The sequence below is a fragment of the Puma concolor genome, chromosome B3 (assembly GCF_028749965.1).
Source record: "Puma concolor isolate L17-30 chromosome B3, mPumCon1.1.hap2, whole genome shotgun sequence".
NCBI classification, from domain to species: domain Eukaryota; kingdom Metazoa; phylum Chordata; class Mammalia; order Carnivora; family Felidae; genus Puma; species Puma concolor.
In genome coordinates, this window is record NC_141672.1 from 106,236,544 (window position 1) to 106,253,740 (window position 17,197).

Below are 17,197 nucleotides of genomic sequence, written 5' to 3' on the forward strand. Positions count from 1 at the left end.
CATTCAACAGACCCAAGACTTTCCCATTTGGATTCAATAATCCTTTAGATACCACACTGAGCATTCCCAAACGTGACAAGGTTTGGAAATGAGGAAAAAAAATCTTAACTTTTAGTACGTTTTAAGAAGTCTGCTTCTGTCTACAGAAAATAGCTATGTGCAAAGTGAAAAATAACTAAAATAAATCGAAATTATTATTGAGTAAACTTTAATTTTATAATAGTAAATTTTTATAAAATGGAAAAAGCCACATAATAAATGTAGTAACACAAAATGAAGATTCCATGAGGTGCACAACTATTACCACTGACCAAAACCCAATGGTCATGGTTTTATAATTATAAAAAATAAGGAATGATAACCACAAAGAGTGAGAGTATTTTACCCCTTGAAAAGATTTTATGAGAATTATATTTCTAGAAGTAGTACACAATTGGATTATATATGTATACCTGGACAACTTCAACTGAGTTAGTTGAATGCTCATCTTGTCAATGACTGGAGGAAGAGAATCACGTTCCATAGGAACTAAGCTAAATTTGTTTTCAACTCTGATTAAACCCAGATCTGCTATAACAGCATTAGGCGATACTGAAGACTGAGGAATAATAATAACTGGTGCTTTCAAGTTGATATCCATCAAAAGGCGGAAACTCTTTTGAGCCAAGTCTTTCATGCTGGAAGCAGCCCTTTCTGCAGCCTGGACTGTGGCTGAGCTCAAAGCTTCTTTGGCAGTTTGGAAATTGTTGAGGAAGTTCTATTGGAAGAGATAGATATTTAGATTTCCTTTAAAAAAAAAAACAGGATTAACTTTAAAAAGCATTTTCTTTAAAAAAGAAAAACTAAATAAAATAGTAAAACAAAAGAGAGGCTATTTATGATTGTATATATGGAGACTGTCCAGAAAGACACACTCTAAAATATTAACAACTATTACCTATAGAAACAAGAGCCTTTTAACTTTCATTTTATGTATTTCAGAATTATCTGTTTTTTTATGAGAAATTTTTGTTGGCAATTCTTTTTTACATCTCCCTTTACTCACGAGTGTTTGTCACTTTAAATTCAAATGTAAATAGGGGTACCAGGGTGACTCAGTAGGTTAAGCATCTGATGCTTGATTTCTGCTCAGGTCATGATCTCACAGTCAGTGAGACAGAGCCCTGCATAGAGCTCTGTGCTGACAGCACGGAGTCTGCTTGGGATTCTCTCTCCCTCTCTCTCTGCCCCTGCCCCCCACTCAAAATAAATAAGTAAACTTAAAAAAAAATAAATAAAATAAATTCAAATGTAAGTAAAAGGACAGCAATTTACTTCTCCCACAGAGGTTCAATTTTGTACCTCTAGGGCACAGGAAAAAAAAGTTTATTGTTAGAAACTAAGAAATGCCAGCTTATTTCTGAAGTTTTTTTTTTTTTTTTTTCTGAGTGTACTCAGGCATAAGCAAAGACGCTTAAGGGTCTATAAACTTGCAATCATTAGCAAGAGTCCAAATTACTTCATTTAAAGTAAGATGCATTTCATCTCAATTTCAACTAAAAACATATTTTTCCCAATGAAGAAAAGATGACTTTTAGAAGCAATATTTTTGAAGCTAATAATATAGAGTGAATTAAATTGCCCCTTCTCCAAATAAAATTACCTTCCCGAAGAATAAAACATGATGGTGTAGGTAGAAATCCATGACTAAAAGCCCTAAATATCAGTCTTGCTAAGAGGCATAGGCAGATTTAAACTCTTCAGCCCATGACATTTACATGGAAATAATAATTAAAAGAAAATAATTTTATAGACTTTTTGATTACAATTATATTCAAAAGTTGTAAATTCCAATACTAGTCCTTCATAAGCCTGAGGAGCTCCTAAAAAAATTCTTGTAGCTAAGTACCTTTAAGGGTATTTCATAAAACAACACTGAAAATACCTAAAGTAAAACAACAAAAAGTACTTTTAAATTATAGAACTATGGAAATGTGAAAGAATGAGAACAATAACAAAAATTCATTTGGGTATCCACCACATAAAGGATTTCCTTCACTATAATATTCTGTTCAGCATTTCAGTATTTACCACATAGCCCTGGTAGTAAAGATTTTGACTACCTAGTTACAGATGTATAGGCAAAGATATTTAGACCTCAATGAGAAATAAATATATTTTAAAACAAACTTACCAAAAGAGACATGAAGAATTTATGAACATAAACAATTTGAATACAACCCACTTTGAGACTAAGTTTCCCATCTACTTTCGACATATCAGCATAGGCCTTTCCTTCTGTGGCACCTGGATAAAGAGTCATTTGGAACCTAAAGACTTCATCTCCCAAAATAGAGACAGCCTAAAAGTATTAAATTAACTGGTTATTACATCAAAAGAGCTATATTATTTCAAAAGAGCTATACTATAAATAGCTTCCTTATTAAAAAATCCTTGATATATAAAGAAGCACCATTTAAATTCAACCTTCAATAAATTATTAGCTAAAAATATCTTACTTAATAAAACTTTTTCCTATTTCTACAAAAGTTGTTTTAACCAGTGGAAATAATCAATCATTTAATTGGTCAGACATGACTTACAAATCATCTAATCTACTATACACAAAGTGAGAGCATACAATAACCATATTCGTGCTCAATCCTTAAAGTGCCTAACACATGACAATTAATAAACACATAATGAACAAATGAGTAAAGGCATACCATACATAAAAATCAAAACTAAATAAATACCAATGCAGAGATTATCTTTCATTAAAATAATTTTTGATATTTACTTTTTAGTTTCTATTAATCTGTACATTCTAGTTTTTTGTGAATTAACTTATTAAGTTAACTTTTTTTGGTATAATTTGCATAAATAAAATGCACTCATCTGAAGTGTATACTCTGAAAAATTTTGACAAATTTATACTACCCACGTATGTAACACCAAAACAAGATACAGAACACCTCATCACTCCAACAAGTTCTTTTGAGCTCCTCCCCTTTAGCCAAAACCTGATCCCTCCCCAAAACCCAGATCCAAGCAACCACTGATCTTCTTTCTCAGTCTTTTCTAGAGCTTCATGTAAGTGGACTCATACTATATGTTCTCTTCTATATCTGCCTTCTTTCATTAATCATGATGTTGAGATTCACCCGTATTACATGTATCAGCATCTTCCCCCCCTTTAGTGTTTTTGTTTTCTTCAGATAGATATTCAGAAGTGAAAATGCTGTATCATATGAAGGAAAGTTCTTTTGTTAATTTTTGAGCCACCTCCATACTATTTTCCACTGTGGCTGTACCAATTTACATTCCCAACCACAGGGCCTGAGAGTTCCCTTTTCTCCACATCTTCACCAAAACTTATTATTTCTTGTCTATTTAATAAATGCCATTCTGACAGGTGTAAAGTGATATTTCATTGTGTTTTTGATTTGCATTTCTCTGGTGATTAGTGACACCGAGCACCTTTTCATGTGCCTGTTGGCAACTGGTATGTCTTCTTTGCAAAAATGCCTATTCAGATCCTCTGCCCAATTTTTACCAGATTGATTTTTCTGTGTGTGTGTTACTGAGTTGTAGGAGTTCTTCATATATTTTTGATATTAACCACGTGTCAGATATATGATTTGCAAACTTTTCTCCCATTCAGTAGGCTACTTTTTGGTATGGTGATGGTTTCTTTTGCCATACAGCTTTTTAGTGCCATGTAGTCACATTTAAAAATGTTTGCTTTTGTTACTTTTGCCTTTGGGGTCAGATCCAAGAAAACATCTTAGCTAAGACCAATGTCAGGAACCTTACCACCTCTTTCCTCCTAGGAGTATTATGGCTGCAGGTCTTAGATTCAAGTCTTTCATCGATTTTGAGTTAAATTTGTTATATAGTATAAAATAGTGGTCCAGGGTCATGCTTTTTTGGGTAAGGGGGGGTTTTGGGGGGAAGGGTAAAGGGAGAGGGGGAGAGAGAAAGCGTAAGCGGGCGTTGTGAGGGGGTGGGTTGAGGGGGAGGGAGAAAGAGAGAGAGAGAGAGAAAGAGAGAGAGAGAGAGAGAGAAAGGCTCCATGCCCTGCACAGAGACCAACACAGGGCTCAATCTCATGACTGTGAGATCATGATCTAAGCTGATACCAAGAGTCAAGGCTTAACTGACTGAGCTACCCAGGCACCCCCACTTTTGTGCTTTTATATATAATTGTCAAGTTTTATTGACAATTACATTTTTTGCACTATAGTGGTCCAACATCACTTACTGAAGACACTGTCCTTTCCCCATTGTATATTCTTACCTCCTTTGTTGAAAATTCACTTTATGTACATGGGTTTATTTCTGGGCTTTCTAGTCTGTTCCATTTATCTATGTGCCTGTTTTGAGGCCAATACCATACTGTTTTGATTAATATAGTCTTTTAGAATAGTTTGAAATCAGGGAGCATGACACCTCTGGTTTTGTTCTTTCTCAAGACTGTTTTGGGGGTGCCTGGGTGGTTCAGTTGGTTGGGCCTCCAACTTCAGTTCAGGTCATGATCTCGCAGTGTGATTTCAAGCCCTGCATCAGGCTCTGTGCTGACAGCACGGAGCCTGGAGCCCCCCTTTCAGTTCTGTGTCTCCCTCTCTCTGCCCCTTCCCCATTCATACTCTCTCTCTCTCTGAAAAATAAACAAACATTTAAAAAATTTAAAGAAAAAAAAGATTGTTTTGGCTGTTCTTATTTGGCTGTTCTTTTGTGTTTTGATACAAGTTGAGAATTGTTCTAGTCCATGAAAGATGCCAGTGGAATTTTGATAGGAATTGCACCGAATCTATAGAATGCTTTGAGCACCGTGGACAATTTAACAATATAAATTACTTCAATCCATGAGCGTAAAATATGTTTCCATTCACCTGTGTCTTCTTCAATTTCTTTCAACAATGTTTTATAGTTTACAGTGTACAGGTCTTTCACCTACTTGGTTAAATATATTTCTAGGTGTTTTTTTTTCTCCTAGATATTTTATTCTTTATGATGCAATTGTAAATGGGATTGTTTTCCTAAATTCTTTCTGATAGTTCATTATTACTATATAGAAATGCAACAGATTTTTGTATGTTAATTTTGTATCTTGCAACTTTACTGAATTCACCTATTAGCTGTAACAGTTTTTTTCATGGTTTGAGGACATTCTTTAGTATTATATTTACATTCCTTTCTTATTTTCTTTTGTGTCTTTTGTGTATTTACTGTAAGTTTTACTTTGTGGTTACCATGAGGTTCACATAAAACATCCTATGCAGATAACAGTCTGTTTTAGTTGACAACAACTAAAATTAGAATACACTCCCAAACTCCACATTTTCACTGTCTCCCCACATTTTATATTTTTCATGTCACATTTTACCCCCTTTTATCCTTTGAATCCATAAACAAATTACTGTAACCATAGTTATTTTTACTACCTTTGTCTATTAACTTTCATTCTAGCTTTAATAAGTGGTTAATCCACTCTTTACTATAGATTTACCTCTTCCAGTAAGATTTTTATTTTCATATGCTTTCTTGTTATTAATTAGTGCCGTTTCTTTTCAGCTTAAAAAGTCGGTTTAACATTGTTAGAAGCCCAGATAATGGTTACAAACTTCTTTAGCTTCTTGAGCTTTTGTTGGTCTGAGAAATTCTTTATCTCTCTTTCTATTCTGAATGATAACCTTGCTTGGTAGAGCCTTCCTGGTTAAAAGTTTTTTCCTTTCTGTTCTTTGACTATGTCATGACACTCCCTTCTGGCTTGGCAAAGTTTCTGCTGAAAATCTGCTGACTGCCTCATGTGGTTTTCCTTGTACATTAAGAAGTTCTTTTTCTCCTATAGTTCTTAAGATTCTCTTTAATTCTTGACAATTTAGTTAAAATTGGTGTCTTGGTGTTGTACTCTTTGGGTTCACCTTATTTAGAACTTTCTGTGATATTTCTTTTCCCAGTCTAGGGAAGTTTTCAGCCATTATTCCTTCAAATAAGTTTTCTGTCCCTTTCTCTGTCTCTTCTCCTTTGGGGATTCCTAGATTATGAGTATTATTCCACTGCATGTTTCTCATAGGTCTCTTATGTTATCTTTTTTTTTTTTTTAATTCTCTTGTTATGCTGCTCTGTGTGGGTAAATTCCATTGCTTTGTCTTTTAGCTTACTGATCTGTTCTGCTTCATCCAGTATGTTGCTGAGACCCTCTGGTGTATATTTTAACTAACTTATTATATTCTTAGGCTGTATGACTTCCATTTGGTACTTTTGTATATTTTATATCTCTTTGTTGAAGTTGTCATTCTAATGATCCATTCTTCTCCTGAGTTTGGTGAGCATCTTTATGACTATTACTTTGAACTTATTATCAGGAAAATTACTTATGTCCAATTCATTAAGGGTTTTTTTTTAGGTTTTGTCTTTGTCTTCACTTGGACATTTTCCTCTGCCTTCTCATCTTGCCTCATTCTCTGTGTTTCTTTGTATTATGTGAAAGAGCTACCTCTCCCACTGGAGGAGTGGCCTTGAATAGGACATGACCTATGGGGCCCAGAAGCCCAATCCCACCTGGCCACCAGAGCCAGGCATCTACGGGGTGTCCCCTGTGTAGGCTGTGGGTGCCTGTAAGCTATGGCAGCAAGAGCACATCTCTGCCTCTCCCCACCGCCCCCATCTCGATGTGGCCATTTTATCTTCTGCTGTGAAGGTGCTGCTCATCTAGTTTTCAAAACTGTTTCAGAGGAAATTATCCCATTTGTAGCTATGGAATTGGTATTGCCATGGGACAAGGTGAGTTCAGTATCTTCCCACCCTGCCATCTTGCACAGCCTCCTTTTCCTGAAACCTGTTTTTTAATTACCTTTTTGTGAATAGACAGCAAATCAACATTCGTAACTATTATATCCTTAAGTCTGGCAAACATATCGGTCTGCTTTGGCTTCACAGAAATAGAGGCATCCATTCCTATGGGAAATGTAACATTTACAAACTTTTCACCCAATCCTAGTGAACCAGTTCAAGTGGCATTTAATTAAGTTAAAAGATATACTACCAAGATACAGAACGACTAAAATTACTATTAGACACATCAAAGGTATCAATTTCTATGTATGAGATGCCTAATAAAGATTACAGTATCTTTAAGTGCTATAGGTATCCCATACATAAAAGTTGTGGAAATTTTAAAGACAAAAAAAAAAAATTTCAAAGAGAAATAATCACAGGTCTCCAAACAAATATCCTGTGCATTTGCAAGATCACAAGTGGTCATTTAGGAAGACACACAGTATTTCTTCAATAGCTACCTCACAAGCATTTACTATGAATACTAATGCTCTGATAATTAAGTATATATGAATATAATTTGATGAATAAATATTCACTGTCATAAAATCTATCTAAAACATAATCTAAGATTTCTCTCCAAAAAATTTTGTTATTCTGATAATTTCTAACGGCATGATGATTTCCTAAACAGCTCCTCAGTAAAAGAGAAAGTCTGCAGGTAAGACCCAGTAATAAGCTCAAACTATTACCATGCTACCCATGAAATAGATACTTGGTAGTATTTGTTGAATAGTACTTATTTTTTAATCTTTTCTCTAGTGTTTACTATGTACCACTTTTCTAACTATATACGTATATAATCCTACAAATAATTATTATAACTATCACAACAATCCCATGAATAACTATTATAACTATCTCCATTTTACAGAAGAGAGAACTAAGTTACAGAAAGGTTAATTTTCTCAAGGTCAGCCAATAAGTGTTAGAGCCAAAATTTGAATGTTGGCAGACTGGTCTAAGAACCCATGGTATAATACCAATCTATCCTTTTATCAAGCTGATAATGGATAAAGCCTACAAAATTTCTTTTAGATACTTCTATTTTGATGCTATATATGCACAAAGGACAGGGAAATAAAGACAATAACATTTTCTCAGTGAGGTGTTCTGATATTAATTTCTCAGTTTAAATTAACATTATATTATTCTGAAAAAACAAACAACATAAGCAATTAAGCCTTCGATTTATTCTAAAATTTTAAAAATACACAAGAAATGTTTCATGTCAGCTATGAAGCATAACAAATTCACATCCAACATTTCAAAGCACATCTCTAAAAAGGTTGCAAAAATCTTCAATATAAGTAAACAAAACTATGACTCATGAGAAATCTACCATGCACAAGCTTACTCTTCCTGATGTGATGGTGCTGTTTCTATTTCTGAAGAAACAGAAATACCTACACCAAGGAATATCACGTACTTACCACGTACTCTAATATCTGCAATGTTACACTTCTGATCACAGATAAAGACATTAAATGCATTTAATTCAGCTATGACCTTTAAATCAAACACATCATCTTGAGAAGTATTGCTGGATGCTGAAAAGTAATACAAACCTTGTGATTAGCCAAGTGCACAGATGATATAACAGATAAAATAATGTAAAACTCATAAAAAGTACATTATGAACTATGAAGAATCAAAAAGGCCTCCATTAAGATTACATATAATTAACATAGATTTGACTCAATTTTCAAATGCCAATCAGACAAAAAGTAGCATGTTCCCTCCCAACTTAAGAATAAAGGCAACCTTTAAAGCACCTCAGAAGTACAATTTGCTAGAGGGAAATTTTCCCATAATTTTTCCTCTTAGAAAAAAGATAGTCCTCCATATTAGAATTCTAGAATTCTATTGCTCCCAAATTTTTATTTTGAACTTGTTTTTACATCATATATTAGATCAAAGAACATTTCATAAAAATGCTGAAATAAAGAATAGTTAATAAAATACATATTAACTATAACACAATCCGTGTTCTTAACTATAGAACCAATTTCTCTAGATTGTATCCTATTTCTCCATGAAAAATACTGAAATAAAATCTATGAGACGTAAACATAAAAGGTTAAAGTTTAAAAAATAAAATATATAATGTATGTGTGTGCATGTGTATAAGAATCATAAACAAATGGGTTCCCTTCATCTACTTTGGTTTAGGTCTTCACTGATAAATTTAGGAGATGTTTTTCTAGAGATGTGTTTTGCCTGAGGAAAATAGACCTTTTCCTATAATACTGTAAAAGTACAGACATCAGTCTTTAATCACCAAAGTGATAACAGGAATTTTTGTCCCTTAAGATGTCAATCAAACCACAAAAACTATATTCGAACCATAAAAATCAACTATAAAACATACTGGAAGACTGTTCTTTTGGGCTAATAACTTTTGTAGTTTATTGAAATTAAACACTGCTTTTTCATTTATTCAACTGTGTGTGTATATGTATGCATTTATATAAATAAGTATTTCCACGGACATTAATATGACAAGTATATTAAAGACAAACTTTAACTCTAGTTTATAGCAAAAGTATTGCTCTGATCCCTGATTTAAAAAAATCTGATCCTTATATTAGGTCCAATATTACTAAGACTTTAACACTTTAAAGATGTCAGTAATACAGATATATTACTCAAACAGGTAATGGTCTGAAAATTAAATTACCAGATATCAGATACTCACATCATGTAATATGAAAGCAAAAATCATTAAAATGATACTTGGCTTAAAAACAGGCACATGTTCACTCTGGATATTTCATATTTAACTTATAGCACAAGCCATATGCTTGAGCAACATGTGTCCATATATGTATGTCATTTAAACTCATAAACTTTGGTTTTTGTTAGAAACCAAAGTGAGTCTGTCTCTTCTATAACATTCTTCCTCCTTTTGTGTCCTGCGAATCATTTAAAATTGTTCAGCGTCAGGTAGGTTTATGTGACTGACTGAAACGGGCCTTTGTACTTTGCATGATTGTATCACATTTTAATTTCTTCTGTTCTCACTTGCACTGAAGGCTACAGAAACATCAATACAAAGTACATACAACTTTATTTTATGTAAAAGATGGTGAAATCAAATATAAATATATGATTAATACTAAACATTTATTTTAAATCCCTTACTAAATTATTCTATACTACTGCAAAGATAAAATTTGCGTTTTCTTTTGAAACTATCCTAATCCGTCAGAGCAGCTATCACATTAAGTTGCTAAATATTAGTCTTAGTTTGAAAATATAAGTTATCACATGATTATTAAAAGTTCAGACAGAAAGAATCAGACCATGCTCAAAAGTTAATACCAGCTTTGACAACGATACTTCTGGACTCCCCCACAAGTGGTTTCAGCTCAGATTCCTTCTCAGTAGAGGAAGGTTCAGAGGATGGAACAGCAGATGATAAAAAATCCATGAAGGACAGTAAAGCTTCCAAATGAAGTACTAAGTCTAAGGATGAAAATGAAACCTAAGATAATGAACAATTAGAGAGGCAAATTTCAGATGTGGTGACATTTTTATGTTAAGCTTCAACATATACAAATAAGTATAGGTTGCAGAAGAGCTGATTTTAGAATAGTTCAATTAAGATCCTTTTTTTTTTTTTAAGAAAAAACTCACTATTATAATGTTAATCTTAACCAGACAATAAACTAATACTTTGCCCCCTCTCATGCCCAACTGTAATTCTGACCTCAATTGGTGGGTTTAAAGTAAAGATACAGGCCTTAATTCAATCACATTTCAGATGAGTCCAAGACAGACTATATAAGCGCAAATGGACTGTAGGCAGTGTTTGCACTGAACCACGCTTTAGCTTAGTCGTTAATTTTATTCTAATCATAAAGCCAATATATAATTCAAATGTTTAATGCTTCCATCAACACTAGGCCAAATAACCATGAACAAAATTCCCTTAAGTATATTATTGGGGCGCCCGGGTGGCTCAATCGGTGAAGTGTCTGACTTCAGCTTAAGTCATGATCTCACAGTCCGTGGGTTAGAGCCCTGCGTCAGGCCTGTGCTGGTAGTTCTGTGCCAGCAGCTTGGGGTCTGGAGCCTGCTTTGGATTCTGTGTGTGTGTGTGTGTCTCTCTCTGCCCCCTCCCCCATTCACACTCTGTCTTTCTCTCTCAAAAATAAACATTAAAAAAATTTTTTATAAAAAAAAAAAAGTGTATTATTTGTTGGCATGGATGTGGAGAACGGGGAACCCTCTTACACTGTTGGTGGGAATGCAAACTGGTGCAGACACACTGGAAGGGAGTATGGAGCTTCTTCAAAAAATTAAAAATAGAACTACCCTACGATACAGCAATTGCACTACTAGGTATTTACCCAAAGGATACAAAAATACTGATTCAAAGGGATACATGCATCCCGATGTTTACAACAGCATTATCAACAATAGCCAAATTATGGAAAGAGCCCAAATGTCCATCCACTGATAAATGGATAAAGAAGATGTGGTGTGTATATATATATATATATATATATATATATATATATATATATATATACAATGGAATATTAACTCAGCCATAAAAAAGAATGAAATCTTACCTTTGCCATGACACAGATGGAGCTAAAGAGTACTATGTTAAGTGAAATAAGTCAGTAAGAGAAAGACAAATACCATATGATTTCACTCAGATGTAGAATTTAAGAAACAAAACAGATGAACATATGGGAAGAAAAAAAAAAGGAAAACCAAGACAGAGATTATTAAATATAGAGAACACACTGATGGTTACCAGAAGGGAGGTGACTGGGGAATGGGTTAAATGGATGACGGGGATTAAGGAAGTCAGTTGTGATGAGCACTGGGTGTTGTATGTAAGTGATGAATCACTAAACTCTGTAACTAAAACTAATATTACACTGTATGTTAAATGACCATAATTTAAATAAAAACTTGAAAGAAAAATTGGGAAAAAGCATACTATTTTTGTACTCAACAAGTAATCATTAATTCATATCTGGAAAATAATATTTTAGGAAATTACATCAACTTTTGTAAAAATATTATTTCAACTCTTTATCCGTTTCTTTCATCTACAAGATTAGATCTATTATTATCGTCACCCTTGTTTTAATTTTAGACCTCACCATCTCACAAATGAAGACAGCTATAAAGCTAGATTTAATCATTAATATAAAAAGCCTTATAGTGAATTACAAAATATTTACCTTCAGTCTTTGTTTGGTATTTTCATGAATGGTTTTAAATTCTGGTCCATCACTGTCTGCCTAGAAAAGGTGGAAGATTAAACCAATGGGCCGAAAATACTAATAATTCAAACATTGAAATATATATATACACACACACACATTGTACATACATACACATATATACATACATATGTATATACATATATATATATTCTTCACTTTTCAAAGTATGCTATGAAAACACTATAAACATATTTCTTAATGGCAAAGAGGCATGTGCCAAAAAACTTGACCACATAAACATTTCTCAAATTCTATAGAAGCAAAAACTCAAATTCCTTTTCCTACTTAGAGGCAAATGCTAAAGGTAGGGGAAATGCTAGCATATCTAGATTATAACAAACTTTGCTTTGGATAACCACAGAACTTTGTATACACTCACTTACTCAACAACATAAGGTTAACTCAAAAGGTTATTGATATCACCAGGACTGTCAGGTGCTTTTGCATAATTCACTATAATCAATGAGCTTTAGAATGAAAAAATTTAAGGGAGAAAACTGAAATATTAAATATGGGAGAATTACATAATTTCATGTATTTAAATATTTTTTAAGAATCCTAGAAGGAAGCCAAGTACCTTGGTCAGTGACATTTTCAGCAGAGGTTCCTCAGTTACATTAGAAGAGTTAATAACATGAAGTGGCTCTCCTGCAGAGTCTAACAGAAAAAAAACCAAGGGCAGCTCCAGTCAGTCTTTCAAACATTTCAAATGTATTTTAAAACAGAGTACCCAGTTACACATATGTAAGTTTGTCAAAATTCATGGAATCATATACTAAAAAGGGTTTTACTGTATACTGATCATACCTCAATAAAAGTGGCTTTGAAACAAAAAAGACAAAGAAACACCATTAAAAAAAGTTAGAAACAAAACAAAACAGTAGCAGCCAATTACAGCTTTTGTAACATTTGGTAGTACTGGTATATTCATTTGATCAAATCAGACTAAATTGAAGAACAAAGCTATAAAATACATAAACTATTCTCAATAGGTTTGCTCTATTTAAAGTTACCCCATAGAGTGCCTATAAACTTTAAACACCTTTAGCAACTTTCAAAGTTGGCTTGATGCAATTTAAAAAGTGGATCTGAAAGGCTGAGGAAACTCACTGAACAACAACTTAGTATTTACATGGGGGTAAGAAGTGAAACTAGAAAGTGATGTTAAATTTTTCCTCTATAATATTTCTGTATTGTTTAATTTGTTTTTTCAAAAGTATAGGTTAATGTCATTGAAAACAAAAAACACTGATGTAATTTAAAAAAAAATAAAAAGCAAACAAAGATTATTTTCTAGTAAATTAACTCACTTTTCATAAAGGGTCCCTGGGCTTTTACACATGGGTATTATAACTGGGCTCTGATTTCCTAATACATCAGTTCTCACAGCAGAGTTGTAAAGAAATGTTGCTTTTACAAGTATTAAAATGTTATGTATAGACATAGAAGATACACTTCATTTTTCTTTTTAGATATAATTCAACTTCATTCTAAATATATATATACACACATATACATATAAATGTATTTAGATACATTCTTACTTACTGGTAAAAAACTACACAAAAACTAAATTTTTAAATATCAAATTCTTTTTTATCCATGTAATAAATTTAATCTAACTAAATAATCATGATGACATTAATAAATGTGCTTACCACTCACACAGAGGTAGAGGCCACTGCCTGTAACATGAATAATTTACACAGACTATACTTCACACTTACCAGTGAACTCAAAGCATCGCATACTAATTTTTTTTAGATAAGCTTTAGCAGTCAGGTCATAGGTTCTAACTTTAGCTTCCATTCCAAGCTGCAGGACATTTAGTTCATGTAAAGGTCTTCCTTTCTTTTCTGCTTTTTTCATCAGAGTAATCACAACCTAGAAAAGGCCCCAGTATCACCATTAACAAGCTCACTCATATATAATGAAGATAAGTCAACAATTTCATAACCATGCAGAGTGGCATAATGAAAAAATTCACATGATGTAAATACGAGTACTTCCATTTGTGCCTAGAAATTGCCTCATGTGATTGACTTTGAAGGTACATTTACTTGTTCAGACTTCTGAAGCACTGCCACTATATTCTAGTGATTATCAAGGTAAAATTAACAACAACAAAAACAAAAAAAGTAGTTCTGCCTAATTCCCAGGAGTTCTATCTAGTCTGATGGATGGCCTTTCATCTGAAAGTCTATAAGAAAAATGGTCAATTGTTACACTAATGCTAATGCAAGATTTCTCAAGCTTGACACCACTGACATTTTGGGCTGGATAATTCTTAGTAGTGAGGGAGCAGACCTGTGCACTGTAGGATGTTTAGCGGTAACATTGGCCTCTCTCATTGGTTGTCAGTAGCTCCCTTTCCACCGATAGTGATAATCAAAAACGTCTTAAGACACTGTGAAGTATTGGCCTAGGGGAATGCAAATTGCCTCGTCTACTCTCCATGTCCTAAAGTGATGGAACTACACTAACATTTACTACAAATGATATTAAAGACGGTGTATGGGTTTTCTATCCACATTGTTAATGAGGCCCATTTGCAAAAAGAATGATTCATCTATCCATGTCTCAATTATTAAAGCTTCTATATCTTTAATAACGCTAACATTAACCAGAAAACAGTAAAGTTTTAATAAGAAATTAGTTTCAAAGCATACATTTCAGATAAAAATACAGAACTAATTTTTTTAAGTTTATTGTATTTAAGCGAGAAGAACATAGCCTCTACTATTAATGATGAAGGGATCTGGGAGGAACTTCTTGCAAGTCCCCCTGCCCCAGGGTAAGAGAAAGACTCTAATCTTCCTTAAAAGCTCATCTCAAATGTCACTTTCTCCAAAAATCTTCCCTGATACTCCAGACTACTTAGATGCCCCCTCCTTATTATCCACAGCCACAAGCTCCTCCTGCACATTTTTAATGGGAGCACTGAGAAAACTTTTAGTTGTTTTTTGTTTGTTTTTTTCATTAGAGTCTATGTCTTCTAACTCTATCCTCAGCACTTAGCACATGAAATGACTATTTGTTGAATGTGTGAATACAGAAGAGGAAAATCCGTTTCATCTCTCCTCAAGAATCTGCAGATGAAGCAGACAGTGGTAATACAACACTAAAAAATGTAGACATACTATGTTTTATTCTATTAAGGGTTTCTTAAATTTGCAAAGGATCTGTCTGTCACTACTTCCCTTTCCTGACTTTCTCATATGAAATCCAAAGTGAGCTACATTCCTAATGTCCTAAAATCATTTGAAAAGCATGTTATAGGACATGCTACCATTTTCTCTATGAAACATTATATACCCCAAATATAACTCATCTTTTATATACTCTCAAATTTGCTACAAATTATGAATGCTACATACAAATGATAAATAGCCTACATAAAATTTTTTTATCCTTATCAGTAATTTACAAGTTTGTTTTAGTAGAGGGAATTCCAAATATTATTTATTCACTTTACAAAAACAGATGAGGGGCACCTGGGCGGCTCAGTCGGTCAGGTGTCCGACTTCGGCCCAGGTCACACGCTTCATGGGTTTGAGCCCCACAACAGGCTCTATGCTGACAGTTTGGAGCCTGGAGCCTCCTTCACATTCTGTGTCTCCCTCTCTCTCTCTCTGCCCCTCCCCTGCTTGCACTCTGTCTCTCTGTCTCCCCCAAATAAATAAATATTTAAAAATTAAAAAAAAAAAAACAGATGAAAATCAGATACCTCTTTGATTTCAAAATTCAGCAGCATATTAATGATGTCTACAGATCTCATTTCTTCAGCTCCAGCTATTAAAATACCTTGGGAAGCATGTACATCTTGTTTTGATGTATAGATTTCAAGTGGCCCTTTAATTTCACCTAAAGATGTTTAAAAGAAATTTTTTCACTTCTATTCACACATTTTTTTTTCCCACAAATGCTCATTGAGGACATGTATGAGAACTCTGGACCTGTGCAAGCAATGAAAACCCACAAGTCAGTAATACATAGCTCTTGCTCTCAAAAACCTTACAGTTTAGGAGAAAAGACATATACATTTAAAATGCAAACAAACAAAATAAGCAGGCTACGCCTAGTCACAGTGAGTAAACAAATGTTAATAGACTAGAAAAAAAGTGCAGAAAACAGAGACTAAGACATTGTTATGGGGAGGCCAAGAAAGGTTTAATAAGTGAGTTATCATTCAGGTAGAGCTTAAGGACCTCCTCACACAGAGAGCACAACCAAGTATAAGACAAGAGATTGTAGAAACTCATAGAGAGTACACCATGAGAGGTTAGGGAAACAGAACAGAATATGATATGATTAAATCATGGAGAGGGTAACAAAAGTTAAGGCTAGAAAAGGAAAAAAGTGTGAGGGATGATTAGAACCTCTTATGCCATACAAAAAAGCAAAAGCAAAGCTATATGATCTGATGTTGTTGTGCTGAAATTCATATACTCTGACATGCAAGAAAACTGCTTTCTAAACTGTAATACATAAAACTTCCCCAACATCACACTGATGGCAAATGGTAGAGTCCAAACTCATCAGTCCCGTGAAAGTCTTTACTCTCAACTAACCCTCAATATCATTGTATTAGTTCTTAATATTACTTCAGTTAACATTATCTATGATCATGAACACAACACATAAGAATTCTGTAAACCATACCAGAAAAGCATATGGAAAACGATTGCTGTCAATTATTATCTTTGAGAAACACACAGGGTGAGGTTTCTTAACTATCACCTTACTCCAGCACTGTTCCAAACAGAGTGTGATCCAGGGGAATAATTCTAGCAAATGATTTGCTTTTACAAAATAACTCCTGGAATAGGCAAAGATTTTTTAAATAGAAAAAGCACTCGTCATTTTTAAAAATAGTATACTGGAATTCACTACAATTAACTAATTCTATTAATAAAAGACCCATTAAAAGAATGAAAAGCAAATCACAGATAGGGTGTGTGTATATCTATCTATCTATCTATCTATCTAGATAGATAGATAGATAGATAGATATATCAACACATAAATATAATACATATAACCAATAAAAGACTCATATCCAGAATGAACAAAGAACTCCAATATATCACTAAGAAAAAAACACAAACATCTCAATAAAAATA

At 33.5% G+C, this 17,197-nt stretch overlaps 1 protein-coding gene across 5 annotated transcripts in view; it reads right to left on the bottom strand.

Annotated features, from left to right (window-relative positions):
* VPS13C (vacuolar protein sorting 13 homolog C) overlaps positions 1–17,197 on the bottom strand; it is a 197,697-nt gene that overhangs the window by 73,257 nt on the left and 107,243 nt on the right. For all 5 annotated transcript variants that reach the window (XR_015252691.1, XR_015252690.1, XR_015252692.1 and 2 more), the window contains 9 exons: positions 15,802–15,938; positions 13,802–13,958; positions 12,652–12,731; positions 12,030–12,089; positions 10,147–10,309; positions 8,256–8,372; positions 6,839–6,942; positions 2,174–2,341; positions 453–757 (listed from right to left, as the gene is read on the bottom strand). Coding sequence is in view for 2 of the 5 variants with exons in the window: in XM_086710843.1 (XP_086566969.1) it covers positions 453–757; positions 2,174–2,341; positions 6,839–6,942; positions 8,256–8,372; positions 10,147–10,309; positions 12,030–12,089; positions 12,652–12,731; positions 13,802–13,958; positions 15,802–15,938 (1,291 nt within the window). In the remaining 3 variants the exon portion in view is untranslated. The remainder of the gene's footprint in view (positions 1–452; positions 758–2,173; positions 2,342–6,838; positions 6,943–8,255; positions 8,373–10,146; positions 10,310–12,029; positions 12,090–12,651; positions 12,732–13,801; positions 13,959–15,801; positions 15,939–17,197) is intronic.